General features: G+C 40.2%; 4 protein-coding genes across 4 annotated transcripts; 1 reads left to right on the forward strand and 3 right to left on the reverse strand.

Moving 5' to 3' along the window:
• Positions 1-287: 287 nt before the first annotated feature.
• LOC130749379 (exocyst complex component EXO70H1-like) lies at positions 288-2,739 on the reverse strand. The gene has a single exon (XM_057602724.1). It carries the CDS (start codon positions 2,172-2,174, stop codon positions 441-443), a length of 1,734 nt encoding a protein of 577 aa, XP_057458707.1. The 5' UTR covers positions 2,175-2,739; the 3' UTR covers positions 288-440.
• A 3,704-nt stretch (positions 2,740-6,443) lies between these two features.
• LOC130743344 (60S ribosomal protein L35) lies at positions 6,444-8,256 on the reverse strand. The gene is made up of 4 exons (XM_057595553.1): positions 8,133-8,256; positions 7,872-8,007; positions 7,626-7,782; positions 6,444-6,713 (listed from the first exon to the last, which is right to left on the reverse strand). Exons 1-4 carry the CDS (start codon positions 8,134-8,136, stop codon positions 6,639-6,641), a joined length of 372 nt encoding a protein of 123 aa, XP_057451536.1. The 5' UTR covers positions 8,137-8,256; the 3' UTR covers positions 6,444-6,638.
• A 2,327-nt stretch (positions 8,257-10,583) lies between these two features.
• Positions 10,584-11,878, forward strand: LOC130744343 (uncharacterized). Its single transcript, XM_057596534.1, has 2 exons — positions 10,584-10,720; positions 11,779-11,878. Exons 1-2 carry the CDS (start codon positions 10,584-10,586, stop codon positions 11,876-11,878), a joined length of 237 nt encoding a protein of 78 aa, XP_057452517.1.
• Positions 11,879-20,286: 8,408 nt separating this feature from the next.
• On the reverse strand, positions 20,287-24,174 carry LOC130744344 (uncharacterized). The gene is made up of 2 exons (XM_057596535.1): positions 22,711-24,174; positions 20,287-20,340 (listed from the first exon to the last, which is right to left on the reverse strand). The coding sequence occupies exons 1-2, from the start codon at positions 24,172-24,174 to the stop codon at positions 20,287-20,289; spliced, it is 1,518 nt and encodes a 505-aa protein (XP_057452518.1).
• Between the last annotated feature and the right edge of the window lie 1,375 nt (positions 24,175-25,549).

The following is a 25,549-nucleotide window of genomic DNA, read 5'->3' on the forward strand; positions in this document are numbered from 1 at the left end:
CAGCTCCCCTATGTCAACCTTAAGGTCCGCCACTGTTAATATATATATATATATTTTTTTTGAAATGCAGTTTCTTAGTAATATTGTATATGTACTCTAATGTGTAAGAAATATACTAAAGCAAACATACACTGAGATGGGCTAAGGAGCTAGGCCTTTAATTTGAGTATTTACCTAAAAATATTCGTACAATTGAAATAAAATATACAATCTTCAAAATATTAATCATAACTCATAAGCTATAAAATAAATATTTACTTTAATAATAATTTAGTCAAGGAGGGATGTCCTTATTTTCAAAATAAAAAAAAGAAAAGGTGGATATCCCATAAATTGAGAAACAAAATGAACTTTGTGCCTATACTCTGGTTTTGTAAGTAACTGCACACATAATTCTATACAAAATGGGTCAACTGAAAAAGAAAACTAGTAGTGGGCCACTATCCAACTTCACGAGCCTTTGAACCGATTACCGGAACCCGATTGTTCCGACCCACACAAAATCTCAGAAAGACTGAAAGACAATTCTCCAAATCATCGGGCGAAAACCTTATCACTGACTCCGACCCGACCCGGTTCCTCTCGTAGAACTTCCGGTACCTGACCACCACCTTCAAACCTATCGACGCTTTGATTTCCTGCCGGAGTTTCGGGTCGGGCACCACCCACGACGACTGCGCTCCGCAAGCTTCAACGAATGCGGCGTTGAAACTCTGAAAAATAGCCACCGCCTCCTCCGCCGTCGGATTTTCCGGCAGCGATTGTAGAACGTTGCTCCACCCTACACGCTCGTACTTGGATGCGTACTCCTTCACCTTCGCCTCGTGCTTCGTCAACCAATCCTCGCCGAGAAGAAACCCTAGGTTCGATTTCCGAACCTTTACGACGACGTATTGCATGTTGTTCGCGAGGAACAGGTAAGAGAGTGCCGTATCCTTGTAGAGCTTCGCTTTCCCGTCAAGCTTGCAGAGAATCACCAGTATCAGCCACGCGAGCATTTCCGCCGTCTCCGACGGCGGAGTACTGTTCTCGTCACCGTAATAGGACTCCGGCAGCGGACTCTGCGGCCAATCGGTGACTATCTCCGCGAGCGCGTCGCTGTAATCGGCGAGGAACGCGGTGTAGTTCATGGCGTAGCGTGTCAGCGGGTGGATCCCTCCGCCTGGCACCGGAATCTTGGAGGATTCCTTCTGAATCGCTGATTCGAAATCTGACAGCATCTTCCTCACAGCCTCCGCGAGCCTCGCCTGTACCGCGGTGGCATGCGTCCTGATCGCGGAGGAGAAGATGGACTCAATTTGTTGCCGGTGCTCAGAGATCGCTTCGTACAGGTCCAGTGTCCTGAACATTTTCTCGGGAGTTTTCTTGCACTTCGCCACATTTTCCGCGAATCCAAACAGGCACGCGGCGGCGTCTCTGCATGTCTCGGTCAAACAGGACTCTGCGACCTTCCTCTCCGGCGAACCGAAGATGTAATCGCAGAGGTTTCTCTCGCCGGGAAACAGAGTGCCGAAGGCGAGTTTCACGGCGCTCAGCCAGCACTTGATCCTCGACTCGATCACCTCCCATTCCATCTTCTGAAACTGAGAGAAGCTTAGCCTCTCCACTCCAAGAAGGTACATTGCCTCATCCACAATCGGCTTTCTCACCATGATATAAACCCTTACGCACTCTTTGCTGTAGCCGGCGGAGACCATGCATTCGGCAATGGCTTTCAAATCCATAATGGCCGCGGTCGATACTGAATCTCTCTCGACCCAATCCTCGTTAATTATGGAGGATTGGCCCGAGAGTGATTTAGGGTCCAAACCGTCTCTGGTTTGGGCCAAAATTCTGTAGAACTCCATCTCGAGCCTCTTCATGGCGCATTGCATGAGGGATTGGGCTTTGACGAGCTTCTCAGAGGAGGAATCCTGTGTGATGAGGTGCATCATAGTGGAATGTAGTCTCTTGACTGCCTTAAGAAACTCTTTGGCTTCATGGTGGGTGTTGGTGAAAAGAATGGGAGTGGTTTTGGCGCAATTGGAAGCGGGAAAAGGGTTCCATTTGGTTATGAGGGTGCGAGCGGTTTCGATGTTTTCTTCCATTAATGAATCGGAGAAGGTCTTGCTTTGAAGAGAGGAAGATGGTGATATGGGAGGTGAGGGTTTGAAGAAGAAGATTTTTCTTAGCATTGGGTTGAGGAGAGTAAGTAAATAAAACCAAGTTGAAACTTGAAATAATGAGAATCTTGTTATGTGTGTTATGTGTATATCCCTATCCTTTGTAATTTAGGTTCAGTGTGTGACGTGTGAACTGTGAAGTTGGGGGTGAGACTTGAAGACTTTGAAGGTTGAAGGGTATATAATGAGGTGCGTGTGGTGAGTAAAGACGAGAGACGCGGTAGGAATTGACAATGAGTTCATTGTTTTTTCTGTTTCTTACTGGCTAGCTAGGCGAAAATGGAATGAATGAGTCAGATGGGTGGGAAAATGGGAGGAGATCCTAAATCACAATTCACGATTTGCTCTGATTTTGCACTTCACTTCTACTCCAAATACACATTGGAATTTGACGCGGAGTTACTAATAATGACGTGTAAACACTTAAGTTACTTTAAAAATGGTTTTCATCATAGACTAGTTTGCAGGAATTTAGATTGCTATTTTTTCTATACTTGGGATAGTTATGAAAGAAGCTCTGAGGAATAGCTTTGGTATAAAGAGAAATGAGCTTGTGAGTGAATTCAAATGTTATAAATCAAGTTATTTAATCTTAAAAATTTTAGTGTCCGAATCATAATATAGTTAATGCTTACTGCTTCCTTATTTTATTAAATGATTGTATAAAACTTTGAGGTAAATTTTGTGTACCCAAATTTTTTTTTGGTGTGATACTTCGTGTAATATTTTTAAGTTATAATTTTGTTATTTTTTGAAAAGACGAAGGATTTATTGTTGTAATTTTTGAGGATTTAAGTTCAATGACTCAATAAACTAATAACATATTGTTCTTAAGTTTGTTTATGTTATTCAATGTACGATTTGGAAAGTAGGGTTTTAAATTTAACTCGCAACTCCAGGAAATCATCTAAGTTTCTTTCTTATCAGAATCATTTTCTTCCATGCCTCACTCATGTTGTACCTTGCAAATCTTCACCCATTCTCTTCCTCTAAATTCAAATTATACTTTTTCTATTAATTTATATCATTTTAGGTACCACACCTTAATCTAACTTAGGGTACGATAGTAAGCACCAACCAGGGGCGGACCCACTCTTAGGCAAGGTGTGGCTAAAGCCACACCAGTTTTTTTTTTCTAGCAACATTATATACAACGGTGAATATCATGTCCAAGAAATGGTCTTGGTCTAATGGAATTCAGTTTCCATTTTTGTCAGCGTGTCCTGGGTTCAATCCCAGCTGACCCCTTTTTTCTTGGAGGATAACATTAATGTATAAATTTCTCTCAAAAACTAATAATTAAGAGTAATTTTTTTTATTGATAAAAACACTTTTGAAAAAAAAAATTAATTATATATAAAAATAACCCGAGAATTTTTTTTTTAAACTTTCAATAAGTATATGAATTAGTTTAATTATTATTTTGTGTGCATATATATATATATATATACATATTGCTAATTAAAAATTTTAATTTATGCTTAAACTCTTATTTTGACCCCCTCATATTATTTTCTCTAGTTCCGCCACTAGTAACCTGCTATGTGCTGCTTTGGATTTCTCATGCACCTCCTATTTTTTCGGCCTCCACTATTAGTGTAGTATAGATTGTTGTCCTCCTATTGTATCTTTCCTGTTTTATTGTTCCTATTTCTTTACCGAACTGTTGTTTTTACTTTATTTCTTTTGTTATATTTCGTTGTGAGTCTATTCCTTCTTAGACTGTAAACTTCTCTATTTCTATGAGAAACTTTCTCTCATGGTTTTATCTATAATATTTCTCTTTTTCAAAAGAAAAAAAATATTTTTAATATTTTAGTCTATAATTTCTTTTATGTTTAGCCACACTAATATATAAGGTCTGGATCCGCCCCTCGCACCAACTTTTAATTATAGTAACAGATGTAGTAATCTTTGCTTTAAATGAATTTGCAATCATTAAAAGCTCATAAATTTGTGTGGATTTTGCGCGTATGATAAAATAAGAATTTAAAAATAATACTACTACGAATTTGGTTTAGCTCATTGATCCTAAAGTAGGAAGCGAATATTATATATTTAGGTAAAGGAATGTTTTTAATTTTTATGCTAAAGTATGAACACTTTTCTGTGCCGTTATTGTGTTAGTTTCATAGCATTTATGAGAAAGATCATTCATTAACTGGAATGAGTGTGCAAAGACAGCAAAGTCCATATATATATATAGAAACATGAATATGACTTTCGATGTTAAAATTCAATTACCAAAATAAAATAGACCCAATAAAGTATAAAAAAAATTAGATCACATGGTACAGTTTAGCCTTAATTTATTATGGCTTTCCATTGGGAAGGTTAAACGTAGAAGCAGACACAAATAGTATTGGCATAGCTAGGACCAGTGCCCAAAAATGGTATAGCTACGGTTGTACAGTTGCACTAAATGAACAACGCTCAAAATTAATAAGCTCAGCTTGCCCCCTTGATTCCCCTTCCCCATGGCATGTGCTGTTTTCTAATTACGGGTAATTTTTTAGTACAAGACTTTGGTACCTTTATTTATACGAGGTCTAGTCCTCTTGATTTGGTATCAGAGTTAATTCGATCTGAACTTCGTCACTTCCTTAATTTGAATTTGGAGCAAGCTGATATAGGAACAAGGGAAACTCAGCGAGATAAAGAGCCTAATAATAGATAGGGATTAGGGAAGGTCATGCCATGGAGGTCAACTTGGTAAGAGTTTAGGGTAGTCGCGCAGTGTCCCTTAGCAGACCAATGCCAACCCAATTCCCACCATTAATCGCCCTCCCCCTGGACCAACAAAAATAGGGTATTCAAGACAGAAGGGTGGTGGTCAATGGCGCAGGGTTAAAGGAGCTCGTTTAAGACAGTAGCAAAAGGGCAAAATAGTGGCTTTGGAGATGTCTGATTTATTTTATAAGAAATCAACACATTTCTCTCACTTATTAAAAAAGTGTTGACATTTTTTTAAAAAGCAAACCAATTGAGAGAGTGGCCAAAAGTGTATATTACTACCGATAGATTAAGGATGCATTTGCTATATGAAGAACATAAGCAAGATGAAGGAATAAAAAGAGTGTAGAAGATTATATTAGATAGATATCATATTCATGGAACACAATTCCCTTTTAAGGCATCTTGCCTTGGTGGTAAAGTGGTAGATAAAATATTCTCTTTTTTATCATTTTTCCGAAAAAAGAAGCTTGACCCCTCCCTATAATGTGATAGTTTTATACTTTTATTTGATAAAGCCTCCACTTCAATTGGTTTTTTTTTTCCGTAGGTACTTGCCCTTCCTTAATTAGTAGAAAGAATGAGCATGGGAAGAATAATTTCCAAGAACATTTGGATCATTTCATTTTGACCTACTACAACTGAAGTTCCACTGAAGAGCATTTTTGTCGAAGTTGCTAAATGTGCCGATGATACACAAAAAGGACTCTGCTTGACAAACAAGGGGATTATTCGAGGCGTTCTTTTATTGTCGTAGGCCCATCACTAATTACTTTAATTCCAGGTAATGTAATTACAAGGGATCCATAAGTCCAACTTTCAAATGAGATATCCATTCTATAAAGATTTTTGAACAATTAAACTGCAAAAAGTTAAATCGAAGATTATACAATAAATAATCCACAAAAAGTAACATTTGTACTGGATCCAAAATACATAGAATCTATGAAGCCATTAGAAATCAAAGATTAAACCTAATCTGGGTTTCAAATTCATGATGAAAGAGAATTTCAGTAGCAGTAAAATAAATTTTGGGGAGTTCCCCGAATTGAAACATGACGTGAAAAAAACATGTCAAAACCTTGAGCCTGCCCCAAAATCATTTCTAGGCTGGGTGAAATAGAGCTCTCTCACCATTCAGCTGAGAGTCCAGTGGATCGGCCGAAAAATCTTGAAAATCACTCGATACCCAGAAAAAGAAGTTTCACAATTACCAAGTGATTGCTAAACAAGGCAACAAAGAGATATGATACTCAATGAAGGTTGGCATTTATAGTTTACTAATGAAATCAAAGGCAACCTTGTGTCTGTATTTCAAATTACAAAAAAGTACTATTAATTGGATATTGAGATTTAACTCCAAGTAAGAATTAACTATCAACCTAAGGACCAGCTTGGCGTGGATGAAGGCTAGAATCCATTTTCTTAACAATCTTACCAAAAAAAAGTGATCTATAAATTTTTTCCCACAACACTGAGCTGAACCCAACAATTCATAAATAAACGGTGATGCATGTACAAAATGAATATAGCTAACTATGCTGAACATGCCAAAAATTGAACGCTTGATATATATTGAAAAACAAGAGTAAGCAAGCTAACTCCTAATTCAGTTTCTTGATGATTAAATAAACTAGAAAGTAGAAACTCAGCAGCATAAAACCTGAGCGACCAGAACAAACAATTTTATATCAAAAATAAAGTGCCAGCAAAAATATTACTATCCGTACTTGGATTCCAACATTACACCTTAACTGCATATTTTCTCAGTGGGAAGTACAATTCCTTTTTCTTCTCTCGTTCGGTCTTCAAGGAAGCCTGTAAGAAACACACAGTAACAATGTTAAGTACGAATTATATGCCCTAGAAATATCAATTACATTCAGCAACTCAGCAAATATCAAAGGAAATAGTCTGCATATTAATTACTAACGAACCCCACAATCAAAACAGGTATGAGAATTTAAACAACATGTTAATCATCCATAAGATCATACAAACCAGAAAAACATCACATGAATCAGCTCAAGTGTAAACCAGCAACAAGTAGTTTTCGGATTAAGCATCCAATGCTATCATATCATCTACTCCTCCCCTAGGGATAAGCGATAATCATGATTGCTGTGGAATTTCAAACCAAATTCCATACCTACTTTTGATGATATCTAAAGAAAAGGTTATTAGCAAAGACTGGTGTTATCTAAAATATCATGACCAGCTTCTGGAATGCGTGCAGTAGAGCTAAAGAGAATACTATCACAAAAAAAGCCAGTAGAGAACTCAGTCGTAAACCAACTTATTATATAGGACATAGCAAGGCCTGTTGCATTATGCAAGAAGGAAGGGAAGTGAGCTAAATATTTAGGTTTTTAATTGATCTTTGGCTAAAATAATTTCAAGTCAGTGCACATAGGCACAACAGCATACATGCTATGTTAATGAAATCATATGTAGATACAGACTGCAATATTTCTTCTAGAGCGAAAAAAGTCTTAGAAAATTTAGGAACAAGGCAGAACAAAAGGACAATTGAAAATGTTAAAGCATTCGAATTGGGATGCTAATCAATGGATGCTTTTCATCAATGATTATCAACCCACCACTTATTCCACACCATCAAAATCTGTTAAGGCATATAATCTCTGTGCACTTAACCCCCCTCACCTATTTCTCTTTCGCAGGTACCTAGCAAACCACACAAAATATAACCAACACTGGTGGAGGGTATACCTGGTGCTTAGTGAGGCGCCTTCTGATAGCTCTGGTCTTCTTGGGACGCAGATCCAAAGGCAAATACTTCTTATTCTTGTAAGCTTCCCTCAATGCTGCCTTTTGTTTCTGGGAAATCACTGTCAGCACCTGCGCAATCGAAAGCCGAACCACCTTGCTGCATCCACACAACAAATGCAATCAAATTTATGAACAACTCAATCCAATTACGAATTCAATCTCAAATAAGAAAGAAAGAGAGGGTACATTTTGGAAAGCTTGTTTGGGGCTCCACCAGTGACCTTGGCAACACGGAGGAGAGCGAGCTCTGCTTTGAGATCCTTCAATTGGCTAAGAAGCTCTGCTTTCGTTTTGTTCCTGAGCTCGTACACCTTGATTCTCGCTTTTGCATTTCACAAACAAAAAATGAAAAATTGAAATCAGAAACCAGTTGAAGGAAATTACAATTTTTTGAAACGAAGAAAACGCAATTGCAATTGCAGTAGAAAATGTTTGTTGAGTTCATACCCATTGCGAATGCGAAGCTTCTTTGTCGTTGTGAAGAGAAACCCTAGCTGATTGCTATGCTCTGCTACTCCATCTCCATGCGTCCCAAAACCCTATTTCAGTGAACGTGTCGACTATCAAGTGGATCTGGGCCCAAAATATGTAATGGGCCTCTTTCACCTTACAGGAACCCAAATTAATTGGTAATGTTTTTTTTTATTATTATTTTGACAAAAATTACTAACGATTTTTGGAAGAAAAAAAAATTCAGTTTAGGGCTGGTTTTGTCCACCGTATTATGCATGATAGTATAAGCTTATACAATACATTATGGGTTTATCTATTGTTTGATGCTCACATTGTATTGTATAAGCTTATACATCAATCTCCTCTTAGACCATATGCAATGGACATGTTGAATCCGTAATTCAACAGTTTAATGTTTCCAATGGGGTAGTTGAATGAGGTGTTGAATATTCAACATGTTGAATACATTCAACATAGTTGACATAGTTGAATGAACAGTAAATTGTCTCACTCAACACATATGACAAAATCTCATTGGTTGTTGTAATTTCTAGATTTTTATCTCATCCTAATTATTTGGGGTCAATTATTTCGTAGTAAATTAATTATTTCTTTAATTTTTTCACCAAAATTCATCAATTTTTTTCTATAAATAGAGACTTGGTTCATTTGATTTGGACATAGAAAAAAAAACGACATATTTCCCTTCTAGTTTTTCTATTTAGCCTCCAATAAACTCTTGTTTGTAGCTCTAAACATATTTTTAGTGAAATGGATCACAACAATAACCCTTTTAACACCCAAAACTCTGTTAGTTACTCTTTCAACTACCAAAATCCCAACAACTACAGAATTCAAAATGAATCTTCCAACCAACGAGGTCCCCAAAATATACCAAGTTATGAATTTTCTCCAAATTTCATCATGTTGTCATCTAATCCAAATTATAGTCAATATTATGGATCAATGATGTCTTATTCATCTCAAGCACCCCCTTGTTATTCTTCTACTCCAATGGGAAATGAAAATGTTCCAAATGTTGGACTTGATGAATTTCCTGAATTTTCTACACAGATAGGTCTTGGTGAAGCCACTCTAAATGTTCCAAGCGGTCGTCATGAAGCCACTCCAAATGCAAAGGATTCGGCTCCTACTCGCCGGAAAAAACGCCAATTGGACCATTGAGCAAAATTTGGTTCTAATTAGTGGATGGATTAAATATGAAACAGACAGTGTTGTTGGGAGAAACCAAAAAAGTGAGGCATATTGGGGTAAAATTGCTGATTATTTTAATGAGTATTGCTCATTTGATCCTCCCCGTGATGGAGTTGCGTGCAGAAATCATTACAACTACATGAACAAAATACTTAATAAATGGATTGACGCTTATGATAACGCTAAGCGTATGCAAAAACCGTGTGGTCGGAGAATGATGTATTGGAAAAAGCGCATGAATTGTATTCAAATCATAAGAGTGGGCGTTTCAATTTAATGTTAGAATGGGAAGTTGTCTGTGATCAACCACGTTATGGTAGTCAAGTAGGAGGAAATACTGGCTCTGAAAGTAGTGGATCTAAGAGATCCCGCGAGAGTGATGCAAGTGATTCCAACTCTGTAAGATCTAGTGCTCGCCCAATGGGGAGGGATGCAGCTAAAAAAAGGGTAAAAAGAAAAGTAAGGGCGCAGCCTTGGAATCGGTCAGTGAAGAGTGGAATGAATTTAAACAACATAAGGAGAAAGAGTTGGAACGATTGGACAAAATAGCCATGAGGCAAGATGAGGCTAACCAATTGTTGAAAGAAGCTACTGATGCTAAGATGATGAAGATGTTTATGAAGCTAAGTTCAAAGGACCATCTCGATGACGGGAGCAAAGACCTGTTGAAAAAGTTGTCCCGCGAGCTGTTTGGAAATTAAATGTTGTCAAGTCATTGTTTGTATTTTGGCAATTTGTGCTATCCATATCTATTATTTTACTATTGTTGCATTGTTTGGAAATTATATGTGGTCAAGTCATTGTTTGCATTTTGGTACTTTGGGCTAAATGTTGTCAAGTCATTATTGTCAAGTCCTTCCATTGTATTTCTGATTTCTATCTTTATATATTATTTTACTATTGTTGAATTATTTGGAAATTATGTGTGTTCAATTCATTGTTTGTATTTTGTCACTTTGTGCTAAATGTTGTCAAGTCATTATTGTCAAGTCCGTCCATTGCAATCTGATTTCTATCTTTATCTATTATTTAACTACATTGCATTATTTGTTTGGAGTCCATCCATTTCAACCACGTAATCTGATTTCTCTCCTTATCTATTATTTTACTACATTGCATTATTTGTTTGGAGTTCGTCCATTTCACCAACTCAATTTCTTATTTAAATGAGGACTCATTCTTCTGTTGTTGTACCAATACCAAAAATCTCATATTACTAACAAAAGATCAATGGATCCTTCGGAATTTCCTTTTGATATCGAAGCTTACAAAAGGCAGTCTGAAATCGAAGAGAGGTATATCGTCAATCGGTTCAGGGAGCAACAAAACCAAATAGAGGAAGGATATACACCTCGTGTCAAGAGAAATTCTCAATAGAGATCATGCTGCGGCAAACCAAAGACTGATTGATGACTACTTTTGCAGATCAACCTACGTATGATGATGCAATGTTTCGTTGGCGATTCCGGATGCGGAAACATGTGTTCCTTCGGATTGGTGGGAACCTATCTAGCAGTGACAACTACTTCACCCAAAGAGTTGACGCAGCCAAAAAAGAAGGTATATCTCCATTAGCAAAATGTACCACGGCCATGCGAATGTTAGCATATGGTGTGGCGGTCGATGCGGTCGATGAATACATCAAAATATAAGGTACTGCAACTCTGGAGTGCTTGCGTAGATTTTGTAAAGGAATCATACAATTGTATGATCCAGTGTATCTCAGAGCCCCAACTCAAGATGACATGCAAAGAATACTGCATGTTAGTGAAATGTGGGGGTTCCCGGGGATGATTGGGAGTATTGATTGCATGCACTGGGAATAGAAAAATTGTTCTACAGCATGGGAGGGCCAATTTACTCGGGGAGATAAGGGAACCACAATTGTTATTCTTGAAGCAGTTGCAACTTATTATTTATGGATTTGACATGTTTTTTTTGGATGTCCGGGCACATTGAATGATATAAACGTTCTAGACCGTTCACCCGTGTTCGATGATGTTGAACAGGGAAATACTCCAAGAGTGAACTTCTTTGTAAATCAACGTCCGTATAATATGACATACTATCTTGCTAACGGTATCTACCCTTCTTATCCGACTTTCGTCAAATCAATTAGACTTCATCAAAGTGAACCAGATAAGTTATTTGCAAAATATCAGAAGGGGTGTCGGAAGGACATCGAACGTGCATTTGGGGTGTTGCAGGCTCGATTTAAAATCATTCGCGAACCAGCGCATTTGTGGGACATATCCGATTTGGCTCTCATCATGAGGTCATGTATCATATTGCATAATATGATTGTTGAGGATGAACGAGATACATATGCTCAACATTGGACATACTATGATCAATCTGAGGCAAGTGGGTCTAGTACACCGGAGCCATTTTCGACCGAGGTGCTACCTGCATTTGCGAATCATGTGCGTGCTAGATCTGTGATACGTGATTCAAATGTACATCACGAATTGCAAGCAGATCTGGTCAAACACATATGGACAAAGTTCAGAATGTTTCGTGATTAAATAGATTTGTTTGCTTATTGTATTGCATTTTAAGTTTTTTGTAATTTCACTTGTTTTAATAATGACTATCCATATATTTCGTCTTTTTTTACTTGCAAGAAATTAATTAAGAATATAAAATTACTAAAATAAATTACTAAACTAGAAAGAAAAAAAATTAACTCTTAATTATTTTAATTTAATTTAAATCGATAATTGTTATTAATATATAATCACAAAAACAAAAACATAAAAGAAAGTAAGAATATGAAATAAAAGTGGTGAGGATCAAATGTAAGCTGGCTCTCTAGACCAAAGTACTTCCAATTCTAAAGCGGTCCAGAAGCTGAGACTTGAAGATTCTGAAGTCCAAGAGTAAGCTGGCTCTCTAGACCAAAGTACTTCCAATTATAAAGACCAAATGTTCAGAGTGAACGGTCCAGAAGCAGAAGTTCTGAAGGTCAGAGGATCCAAGCTTCCTTCTGACTCTGATCAATTGCTTCACAAGTTCCAACATGAAGCGTCGCCAAGATCATAAGTCAACTAGGCGAAGGCAATGTCATTGTCAATAGTACAAAAGCAGTGTACTATTCTGACCACCTTACCTACGATGATTCAGCCATAGCAGGTTCTGGAATTTCAAGAATTGCCCTCCAACGGATAGATTCTTTCAACGAATACAACACTACACCTTAGAGTATAAATAGGCTGAAGAGAGAAGAAATTGGCAAAAAGAAACTATTAAGAAATACAAGTTAAAACCTTCAAGCAAAATACCTTAGCAATATTTCTTCATTGTTCTTATTGTGTTTACTCCTGCTTGTTTAGAAGCAACTCATTGTAAACCTAAATCTTCTACAATTTGTTTGTAGTTCCTTGAGAGACCAATGATGTCAGATTTCTTGAGGAGACTAAGACTTGTTTATCTTAGTGTTGCTAGTTCTTAGATTTGTTAGTCACTGAGCAAGGTGTGCTAGTGCAGTTGTAACAATCTTTAAATAGTGGATTACCTTCATTTTACGAAGCAAGAAATCACCTTAACGGGTGGACTGGATTAGCTTGAGAGATTTATCAAGTGAACTAGGATAAAACACTTATGTACTTTTCTCATCTCTTTATCTCTTTCACTTTGTGTTCTTGTAACCGAGAAGATTTACTAAAATCTTAAGGGAAAGTTTTTAAACGTAAAACCCTATTCAAACCCCCCCTCTCTAGTGTTATTCATACCTTCACCACCACTGTCACCGGCACCACCACCACCACCACAACCACCCTCCACCACCACCACCACCACCGTCGTCACCGCCACCACCACCACCACCACCGCCTCCACCATTACCGCCGCCACCACCACCGTCGCTGCCACCACAACCACCCTCCACCACCACCGCCTCCACCACTACCACCACCATTGTCGCCACCACCACCACGCTCTAGTCATCGTTATCGCCACTACCACCACCGCCACCACCACCACCCTCCACCATCACCGCCACCACTACCGCCACCACTACCTCCACCGTAGACGCCACCACCACTGTCGCCGCCACCACCACCATGCTACACCACTGCCACCATCGTTGATACCTTCATACCACCACTGTCGTCGCCACCACCCTCCACAACCACCACCATCGCCGCCACCATCCACCACCACTGTCACTGCCACTACCGCAGCCGGAACCACTATCCACCACCACTGCCACCATCATCACTTTCCAATACCACCACTACCACACCATCAGTGTTGCCACCAAATTATACAGTGTATGACCAAACACTGTATAGTATGAAAATTTTATCAGTTCTTATCCTATCAGGTTTAATGCAATCAGGCCTTATACTATACAACGTACCAAACAAGCACTTAGGGAATTAGTAAGATAGATAGATAGATAGATAGATCCGACTATTGGAAGGCTGCTGCGTGGCTACTTTACTAATCTTTTTACGAGTTCTTCACCCACAGGAATGGTGGAACCAGCAACCTTGGTGGCGAATATAGTTACTCCAGCTCACTTGGAGGTTTTAGCTGAGCCCTTCTTGAAAGGAGGATGTGGAGGAAGTCATCTTTCAGATGCATCCTACGAAGGTGTCAGCCTTAGAAGGTTTCCCAGCTTTATTCTACCAGCGGCACTAGAGTATCATTGGGGAGGATGTGGCTCAGTTTTGCCTTCAAGTTCTGAATGAAAATGTCTCACTAGGTAATATTAATAATACTTTGATTTTTTTGATTCCCAAGGTTAAGAAAGGTGCATGCTAACCAGTTTAGGCCTATAAGCTTATGTAACGTAATCTTTAAATTGATTACCAAAACTATAGTTAATAGATTGAAGAAGATAAACTGGCCGAAATAACATGATGGCGCTGAAATTAGATATGTCCAAAGCATATGATCGGGTCGAATGGCCCTATCTTTCTTGTGTGCTTCAGTAGATGGGTTTCCTAGTTCATCGGGTTAATTTGATCATGAATTGCGTGACAACGGTAAATTTTTCGATTATGTTGATTGGAAACCCACAACCATCTTTTGTCCCCTTTAGGGGACTAAGGCAAGGAGATTCACTTTCTCCATATTTGTTTATTTTATGTGGTGAGGTTTTTCCTGCGTTGATTCAGAAATCTATTGCTGATTCTAATTTGCATGGGATAAATGTTGCACAAAAGGCCCTTGTTATTTCCCATTTTCTTTTTGCAGATGACAGTATCCTGTTTGCTAGAGCAACGGTGGAGGAAGCGGAATGTGTAAAAAACATTCTGGCGACCTATGAGCGAGCTTCTGGTCAAATGATCAACTTTAACAAGTCAATGATTTCTGTTAGCCGAAATGTTCATGAAACTAGTTTCCATGACCTTAAACAGCTATTGAGAGGTTTATTCCAAGTTGGTGTTTGGGCCGCCAAGATTTGCAGCACCACCAAGGGACTAACAAGATTTGCTGCACCACCAAGGGCCCAAACACCAACTTGGATTAAAATGGTTTCGAATTTAGTTGACCATGATTATCATAGATGGAATAAACCTCTTCTTGAGATGGTGTTTGGGCCCTTAGTGGTGCAGCAAATCTTGGCAGTCCCTTTGTCTATGTTTGGGGGGTAATGATGTCTTACTTTGGCCAGGGACGATGGATGGTAAGTATGCTTAAAAATCTGGATATCATTTTGTTCGTTCTTGCATGATGGAGGGTGTACCATCCTCTTCTAGGGCTGTTGGTTACCATCCGGGGTTGTGGAAGAAGTTTTGGAGGTCACCAACACTCCCAAGGTGTAAGGATGTGGCTTGGAGGGCGATTGAAGGTGCTTTGCCGGTGCGGTGTAGCTTGCAATCGAGAGGGTTGGAGGTGGATGAGCTTTGTCTGTTGTGTTGTGAGGCTCCAGAAACGTGGATTATGTTTTGATGCTTTGTGCAGCTGTCCAACCTTTGTGTTATGCCTCGCCTATTTCTAGTTTTGATTTTCTTTCTATTTCATTTATTCGTCGTAGTGGCAATTGTGTTGCGGATCATTTGGCTAGACATGCTTCTTCTTTTCTAGGGTCTATCTGAATTGAAGAGATTCCGCTACAGGTTGTCTCGCTTGTGAACGATGATGTATTGACTTTTATGCCTCCTATTATTTAAATCTATTATGAAGTTCATTTAAAATAAAAAAGAGATAGATTATAACATATAAATAATAAAATTGAGATAAATGTGCATAACTATTTAATTAGATTTAGGGGTAAGACCATTTCGTGCGGCATACTGTTGAGCTAAAAGTAAACAGTGTGAATTAGACTAAATGTACTTTATCTCTCAAGTGCTTATATAAAAATCTATTGTTTAAGTAATATAGGAATGTAATCCTCAATTATCGAACTCAAATGACCATCCGGACAACTAAGCCAATGGGGTGATTCATAGTTTTAAGCAAATGAATTATAAAGATGGATGAAGTCAGCATGCAAACAGACAAATAATAGAGATAGAGAAACAAGATAAGAATTATGGTAGCCTCAGGAATTTACACAATGAGGTGTCATGCACAAACGTGAACTCTCCGATCAGGATCTTCCTCTCCTTTTCTATACTTGAGTTCCTGATAGGAAGATTGTGCGGCAGAGTACAAGAGGGAAGAGAGGATCTTGACCACATAATAGTAATCAATACCATAGTTTCCATTCATTATAGGTCGTGGGTCACTCACTTGGTCGTACACTATTATCAGGCACACGTGACATTAAACTTAAGCCCAAATAAAAATAAAAATGTTATATGGTGATTTCGTGAAACGCACCGTTTTAATAATGATTAGGATGGGTTTTAAATAATAATAATAATAATAATAAGATAAGGAAAAAAAGAACGCAATCTAATTGAAAGGGGAAGGATCAAGTCACCCACCTTTTGTTTTGTTATATTAAATACACTAAATTTTGTAAACCCACCTTTAACCAATTAACCCCACTTCCATTACTTTTTCCCATCAACCGTAACTTCTTCTTTTCTTTCTTGGCATTCTGCAACCCTTCTTCTGCACAGCGACATCAAATTATCCTTTCCTCCTTTTATTCTTTTGTCCTTTTCCCAAGAAAAACAGCAGCAATCCCCATTTAATATATATCCCCTCATGAATGAAGTTGATAACATTTCAATTGGGAGAACTCTGGGTTAGCCGTCGGGGGTAGAAGTTGTACTTTGAGGGAGGAGAAGGAAATTCAACTATTCAGAATTTTTCTCTCAATTTTATTAAGGTATATTCACAATCCAAAAATTTAGAAATTTACATTGTAGTGTATGTTAGACTTGGACATAATCATTTAGGGCTCTGGGTAGACAATTGGGATTTTCGTAGTTGCTCACGGGTAGTACATCATAAGATAATTATTGCTGAAGAGTTGGAATATGTTCTTGGTGTTCATATTTTTCGGGCGGAGGTTCGTTTGCGTGTCGCGAAACTGTTGAGGACAATCCAATTCATTCGTCATAGTTGTGAGTGATTTTCCATTCACTGTGGCTTACTTTTAATTATTATATAACTGATGCTTTAATTAATATATCATATCGCCTCTTGATCTAAGTTCGGGAAGCATGCTTTAAAGTTCTTGAATTCTATGAAAGCTGATTTTTAGAAGTTGATTTGAGTCTGTTTATGAAGTGATATGAGAAAATAATTTATATTAGTTTTATTTTGGAAACTATGTGAAACTGAGATTGTGAACTTGAAAAGCTGATTTGAGATTTTTGACGAGACATGAGTTGGATTGAGAAATTGTTTATGGGGATTGTAACGCCCTGATTTCTCGAGTATCACACAGTAACTAAACCACGTGGATTTTCGTAAAGAATTTTCGTCGTTTAATTAATTAACCATCATTAGTGACAAAGATTCATTTTATCGAAAACCCTCAACATTAATTGCGACTCGATTAAAATGAAACGCGCGGATAAAAAAAAATAACCGATATAACCAAAATGAAACATGTAATTAAAATATAAGTACGGTGGCCACACCCATGTGTAAAAAACCACATCTGAAAATTATCATCGTATTACAACTGAAAGAGTAATTAACCAACTTAGAAAAGTTCAACGAAAATAGACATAAACAAAACTCAATATCTCATCCCCGAAAACCCCAAGTGTACCACTCCTCGACTTAGTCTTCATCATCGCTTGAGATCTCCACAAGCTCGGCTTCCAAGAGATCCTCGTTCCTGCGACACTTCTTCAGAGGCGGTTCATCTTCTGGTAGAGGCTCTAGTGGAAAGTCATAGAGACCAAAAATGCAACAAGCATCCTCATCCTCCCACATATTCGGAACTTCAGGGATTCGGTTGTTCACTACCTTGTTGCCATCAAGTATTGGCTCCTCCACTGGCACCTGAATTGGAAGCGCAACCGGCTCTGCTGGCGCTTGAACTTCAGCAGCTACCTCTTCGGAAGGATCTGTCTTGACCGAAGCGACCTGAGGACCTACGTCCTCTGGGAAGTAAAACCTTGGCGGTGGATTGGTGATCTTTCCTGTCATCCTTTGAATTTCCACTATGTTGCCTTGTTTATCCTTTCCAGTGAGTTTGATATCGCCGACATAAACTCGGCGAACCTCGGACGTGTCGGACGTCCAGGCCCGGTCCCTCTTCTCATCAGATAGCTTCATCTCCCAGGAATGGGTCGTCGCCGTTATCTTCACGACCATCTACCCCCCCCCCCTCCACCCTCCCACAAATAACAAATAGACAAGTAGTGCAAGGGTCAGGTTGCAAAATCAACATAATTATAAACCATTTCACAATATACATTAAACATTCGCTTATGGAAATATTTTATATAGCAGTTAGTCAGTTACGCTAACGGATCCTCACATCACACAACCCACCAAAACTCCTTGGCCAATCTCATACATCCGTAGATGTACAGTTCTCGGAGGGGACCCACGGTACAACCCTCAATCACGTGGAGCCGCAATGATCCATAAAACCTCAAGGAGACCGCAGTCAACCTTATCACGTGGAGCCGCAATGATCCACAAAAATCTCCCTCGCGTGCAAGTTAGCGTTTGTCTCTAACGGTACCATCGTTCTCATGGTATATAGTCTCACCTAGACCTATGTTCCATTATTTCTCATTTACTTGCAAGCGATTAATCACGTTTCTCTTTGTTTATGGCTCTAAAACATCCTAGAGTCTTACAACATGCATCGAATAAATATAACGATAAAACGATCACAGTCACATCGGGAATTACAGCTAGGTGAGCGACCCTTTGAACAATTGTTTGAATAAACATTATACATCGAATAAGGATAATCATAATTACAATCTCATGCATAATAAATCATTGCAAATTCACCAAGCGAGGCATCACATGACTCGTGCATGGAAGCGAAAGAAAAGAATACACCGAACCCCTAAAAATAGGGTTCGGCCGAACCACTCCAAGGCCCTTAGGATTTTGAAAACTTTTTCCTTTCTTTCCTTTCATTCACATAAGCCATAGTCCAGCCCCTCACATCAATTAGATCATCCAAAAATTTCAGAACCCAACACATCTCAACCATCATGTTATGACAAGAGAAAAACAAGCCAAAATTAGCAAGATGGCTTAGTAAATTCACATAAAATCATAGGTCATGGCATGAACAACGAATAGAGGTTTGTATACATGGTATATCAAAGTAGAAAATCCAGCAAGCACCACATATACAAAAACTCATGCAAAACCATCATGTTCATAGCTTTCCTCATGGCAAATCATGGCAATTTCCCTAATCAAACTACTCAACCTAGACCAGCCCTTACCTTGAAGGTTTGGTGATGGAAAACAGATGTTTTGAGATGAAAAGATGATCAAGAGCTTCTGTCCAGATCCTCTCCTTACTCTCTCCCAACCGATCTCTCTCTTTCTCTCCTCCTTGATCGCACGCTCTTCTTCCTCTCTCTCGATCTCGCGCTCCTTCTCTCTTTCTTTCTCACTTTTCTCTCTTCCTTCTTGTTGTGTGTGTTACATGAATGGTAGTATGGTGCACTTCTGTTTCTGTTTGTAAAGGAAATAAGGATTCACCCCCTCTTTTTTTCCATTTAGTGAACCGGCGGCCAACACTAGCATATGGGCTAGGTTTGTTTTCTTTTTCTCTTCTCCTTTCACCTCTGGCCCAAGCCCAAAATTTAATTGGTCAACTAATTAATCAGCAATTAACCCCCTTAATCACCTAATTAATCAGAACAAAAACTAATTAAAACACAAAACCCCTCCCCCAAGCAACTATGTGGCCGGCGGCCACAAGGAGGTTTTAGGGTTTTCGAAACCCTAATCTCCTAAGCCCACACCAAGCTTAGCCCACTTAGGTCTTTCTCATACTCCACTCCAGCGCATAACCTCGGATTAGATAATTAACCCACAATTAATCACTAATTAAAAGGTTTAACACAAAAATACAATTTCTTACTTTTAGTAAAAATCGTAAGAACTGTACAGCTAGACCTTTCGTCACTAAAACATGAATAACTCAGGCTACAGAGGTCGGAATGACCAGAAACCAATGAGAGAATTTAGCTAATTCAGAGAGCTACAACGCTCATGAAGGAAGCCTCTCCAGGTAAGGTCGTTAAGACCTCTCAAAAATTCACACAAGGTCACGGACAAATTAGCAATTAAATCAAGCTTCACTAGAAACTTCACTTTTATTCAATAAATCACTTAAGAAATACGTAAGTAAGGTTAGGATCTTACAATACCACCCTCCTTAAAAATAGTTTCGACCTCGAAACTAGGGTTCTACAAATAACTCGGGATGTGACTCCCGCATCTTACTCTCAAGCTCCCAAGTAGCGTCACCCGTCGCTTGATTCCAAATCACTTTAACCAAGGACACCTCCTTGTTTCTTAAGCGTTTCGTACTTTTGTCGACATTCCTGATGGGCGGCATCACCATCGTCAGATCATCCTTCAGCTAAATGTCATCAGGTTCGGGAACATGAGAATCATCAGCCATGTACTTTCGCAACTGCGACACATGAAGTACATCATGAATATTGGATAGGAATGGCGGCAACGCAATCCTATATGCCACTGGCCCAACTCGTTCCATAATCTGGTACGGTCCAATGAACTTTGGAGTAAGCTTCTTGGACTTGATCGCTCTTCCGACACCTGTCATCGGGGTAACCCGCAAGAAGACATGATCTCCAGCCTGAAATTCCAGCTCTTTTCTCCTGTTGTCAGCATAACTCTTCTGACGACTCTGCGAGATTCTCATATTTTCCTAGATTCGCTTCACTTCTTCTGTAGTCTGCTGAACCAACTCAGGTCCAATGACCAAGTTCTCTCCGTCTTGATGCCAACACAAGGGCGTACGACACCTCCGACCATACAAAGCTTCGTACGGTGCCATCCCTATGCTCGCATGAAAACTGTTGTTGTAGGTGAACTCAATCAGCGGAAACAACTCATCCCAGCTTCCTTGATGATCTAGCACACAAGCCCGTAGCAAATCCTCCAAGGATTGAATAATCCTTTCGATTTGCCCATCCGTCTGTGGATGATAAGCGGAACTCAATCTCAACTTCGTTCCCAATGCTTGATGCAAAGCTCCCCATAGACGTGAAGTAAACCTCGGGTCTCTGTCTGACACGATGCTAGATGGTACACCATGCAGACGAACAATCTCAGCGATGTAGATCTCTGCTAGTTTCTCCACTTTGTAGTTCAGATTGATTGGCACGAAGTTAGCAGTCTTCGTCAATCGATCAACTACTATCCAAATTGCATCAAATCTTCTTCGTGTTAGTGGTAAAGCCGTCACGAAATCCATAGAAACGTTATCCCACTTCCACTCTGGAACATCCAACAATTGTAATTTCCCTGCCGGCTTCTGATGTTCCACTTTCGCCTTCTGGCATGTCAGACATGTCGACACGTATTCAGCTACTTGTTTCTTCATTCCAGGCCACCAAAAATGAAGCTTCAAGTCCTGATACATCTTGTTCATTCCTGGATGAATACTCAACCTGCTCTTGTGTCCTTCATCCAAGATCAGTTTCCTCATCGTTGTGTCATTGGGTACACAAACTCGTCCTTTACAACACAAAATGTTATCGTTACCGATAGCAAACTCCGGCGCTTTTCCTTGTGCAACAAGCTTACGCCACTCAATCAGTCCTTCATCGATCTCTTGCTTCGACTTTATCTCGTCCAAGAGTCCACTCGACACCGTCACCATTCCAAAGCTCAACTTTCCTGGCGCGATCTTAACATCCAAGCTCAGATCTCGGAATGCCTCCAACAGTTCTAACTCTTTGACCATCAACGAAGATATATGTATAGCATTTCGACTAAGGGCGTCAGCTACAACATTAGTCTTCCCCGGATGATACTGTAGAGCAAACTCGTAATCCTGTAGGAATTCCATCCATCTTCGCTGCCTCATATTCAGATCTTTCTGATCGAACAGGTACTTCAGACTCTTGTGGTCACTGTAGATCGTGAACGTACTGCCATACAAGTAATGCCTCCAAATCTTGAGAGCATACACTATAGCAGCCAACTCCAAATCATGCGTAGGATAGTTCTTCTCGTGAATCTTCAGCTGTCGCGAAGCATAAGCAATCACTTTCTTCTCTTGCATCATTACACAACCCAACCCATTATGTGAAGCATCACAGTAAACGTCGTATGGTTCACCTTCCTTGGGTAAGGCTAGTATTGGTGCAGTTGTCAATCGCTTTTTCATCTCTTGAAAACTCTCCTCGCACTTCTCCGTCCATGCAAAAGGTTGATTCTTCTTCGTAAGTTGCGTCAATGGCGAAGTCAACTTTGCATAGCCCTTCACAAAGCATTTGTAGTAACCAACAAGCCCAACAAAACTCCTGATGTCGCTTGCCGTCTTAGGTTGTTCCCACGACAAAATCGATTCAATTTTGTTGGGGTCAACAGCCACACCCTGACTTGATATGACGTGACCCAGGAACTTCACCTCTTCCATCCAGAATTCTCACTTGGAACCATTAGCATACAACTTCCTTTCCCGCAAAACTCCCAGCACTTGACGTAGATGCTCTTCGTGTTCCTCGTTACTCTTCGAGTAGATCAGGATATCGTCGATGAACACCACCACGAACTTGTCCAGGAATGGCCTGAACACTCTGTTCATGTAGTCCATGAATACTGCGGGTGCATTGGTAACTCCGAACGGCATCACAAGGTACTCATAATGCATGTATCGAGTCCTGAATGCAGTCTTCTGGATGTCAGCTTCCTTGACTCGGATCTGGTGGTAACCCGACTTCAGATCTATCTTCGAGAAAACAGCAGCTCCCCGAAGTTGGTCCATCAAATCATCTATCTTAGGCATCGGATAACGATTCTTCACCGTCACCTTGTTGAGTTGTCGGTAATCCACACATAGTTTGGCCTTCCCATCCTTCTTCTTCACCAACATCACAGGTGCTCCCCACGGCGACACACTTGGTCGGATAAATCCCTTTGAAGAGAGATCATCCAACTGCTTTGCTAATTCCGTCAACTCTGCTGGTGCCATCCGATAAGGCGCCATTGATATTGGTCCCGTGCCGGGCATAATATCAATAGAGAACTCTGTTTCTCTTACTGGCGGTAATCCGGGCACATCTTCTGGAAACACATCCACAAAGTCTCGTACCACCAAAATATTGCGTACATCGTCGTCGTTCTTCGCTTCCGCTGCAATAGAATTCACGAATGCTGGGGAACTCTTCCCCAAGGTGTACGAATTCAAGTAATTTGTAACGCCTGAATCCGGAAAAACTACGGCCTTGTTAGCACAGTCCAAGAGAACGTGATACTGTGCCAACCAATTCATTCCCAGAATCACATCGAGCTCCTTAAGCCCTAAGCAGACGAGGTTCACAAAGAACTTCCGAGCCTCGTAGATCAACAGACACTGCAAGCATGTCGTGTGCGTAACTAATCGATCGGCGGCAGGGGTCGTCACCACCAAATCGAACGGTAAGTCAGCAGTTAGCAATCCTAACTTCTTCACACACTCCTCAGCAATGAATGAGTGCGTAGCACCAGAATCAAATAACACCATTAATGAAGTTCCAGCGATAACACACGTACCCTGGATAAGATCATCTGTCACTGCAGCTTGTTCGCCCGAGATTGCGAACACACGACCTGGAGCAGAAGGTTGCCTTCCTCTAGCCGTATTCAGCACTGGCTCGACCTTTGCAACATTGGGGCAGTTTCTCTCAACGTGACCTGGTTTCTTACACTTCCAGCAAACAATCTCCTTGCCACATTCGTTCGCATAATGCCCCTTTTGGTTGCACTTGAAGCAAATAACATCGTCCTTAGGAGCAGGTGTTGCACCCCTTCCAGCAAATGGTACTCTGTCAGCAGGACGCTGATAAGGCTTCTTCATCAGCGCCTTGCCCCTGTCAAATCTTCCGTCTTGTTTCTGACCATTGTACCTTCCTAGTTGACTCTGTCCTAAGCGAACTGGTCCTCCATTATCAGGTTGGCCTCTATGTCTATTCTCCATTGATTCCACTTCCCGGGCTTTCTCAACCACATGTTGATAAACCTTGATCCCCAATGGCCTAACAGCTTTCTCAATCTCATTCTTCAGACCCCTCAAGAACCTGTTGCAGAGGTAACCCTCATCCACTTGCGTCTGGAAGAAACGGAAATGCTTGGACAAAGCCTCCAACTTGGCAGCATATTCTCCTACAGTCATTGTCCCCTGTCTCAGCCTGAGGAATTGGTTCTCCATCTCTTCCCGAGCAGTCTCAGGGAAGTACTTATCCATGAAAGCCTTCTTGAAAGACTCCCAGGTGATAGCCTCATTGTTGGCAGTCATCAACTACTTAGCGCTCCTCCACCAATACTCGGCGTCGCCTTTTAGCATAAAGGCGGCAAGATTCACTTTTTCAGCATCTGGAGTGCGGAGAGTCTAAAAAATCTTCTCAATCTCCTGGATCCACAGATCCGCCTTCTCTGGTTCAACTTCGCCCTGGAACCTAGGTGGTCCATGACGGTTGAAATCGGTCCTCATACGGATCTGGTCATGTGTCAGGTCCCTCTCAGCCCTTTGTGCCCTTCTGGCATCATCTTCAACCCTTCTGATGGCCTCTTCAACTTCCCTCTGAGTTTGTGCTGCGGTCTGAGCAACAGCAGTGGCAGCCTGCTGGGCAATCACTTGGGCCAGCTATGCCATTGCTTGAGCAAGCTGAGCATTGGTTGGGTCTTATCTCGGCGGCATGTTCCTGCTTGGAAATAGAACCACAACCCAATGTCAATGCCCCAAAATGCTAGTAATTAAACTTAAGATATAAACAAACAATATAAGTCAAGAATCACAGCAATGATACTAATTCAGACAATCTCACAGCCAAGCAAACATCTTAGCAAACAAGTCTACCCAACCTCACCGCGAAAGCTTTGAAATCCCTTTTAATAAAACAAAACATCAACGAGTTCGAAGACTCGTGTGCCCAAAACCCTAGTGCTCTGGTTTCTCAACCGGAGCTCTGATACCACAATGTAACGCCCCGATTTCTCGAGTGTCACATAGTAACTAAACCACGTGGATTTTCATAAAGAATTTTCGTCGTTTAATTAATTAACCATCATTAGTGACAAAGATTCATTTTATCGAAAACCCTCAACATTAATTGCGACTCGATTAAAATGAAACGCGCGGATAAAAACAATTAACCGATATAACCAAAATGAAACATGTAATTAAAATAAAATATAAGTACGGTGGCCACACCCATGTGTGAAAAACCACATCTGAAAATTATCATTGTATTACAGCTCAAAGAGTAATTAACCAACTTAGAAAAGTTCAACGAAAATAGACATAAACAAAACTCGATATCTCATCCCCGGAAACCCCAAGTGTACCACTCCTTGACTCAGTCTTCATCATCACTTGAGATCTCGACAAGCTCGGCTTCCAAGAGATCCTCGTTCATGCGACACTTCTTCAGAGGCAGTTCATCTTCTGGTAGAGGCTCTAGTGGAAAGTCATAGAGACCAAAAATGCAACACGCATCCTCGTCCTCCCACATATTCGGCACTTCAGGGACTCGGCTGTTCACTACCTTGTTGCCATCAAGTCTTGGCTCCTCCGTTGGCACCTGAACTGGAAGCGCAACCGGCTCCGCTGGCGCTTGAACTTTAGCAGCTACCTCTTCGGAAGGATGTGTCTCGACCGAAGCGACCTGAGG

This window comes from Lotus japonicus, chromosome 3, assembly GCF_012489685.1.
Source record: "Lotus japonicus ecotype B-129 chromosome 3, LjGifu_v1.2".
In the NCBI taxonomy this organism is placed as follows: Eukaryota; Viridiplantae; Streptophyta; class Magnoliopsida; order Fabales; family Fabaceae; genus Lotus; species Lotus japonicus.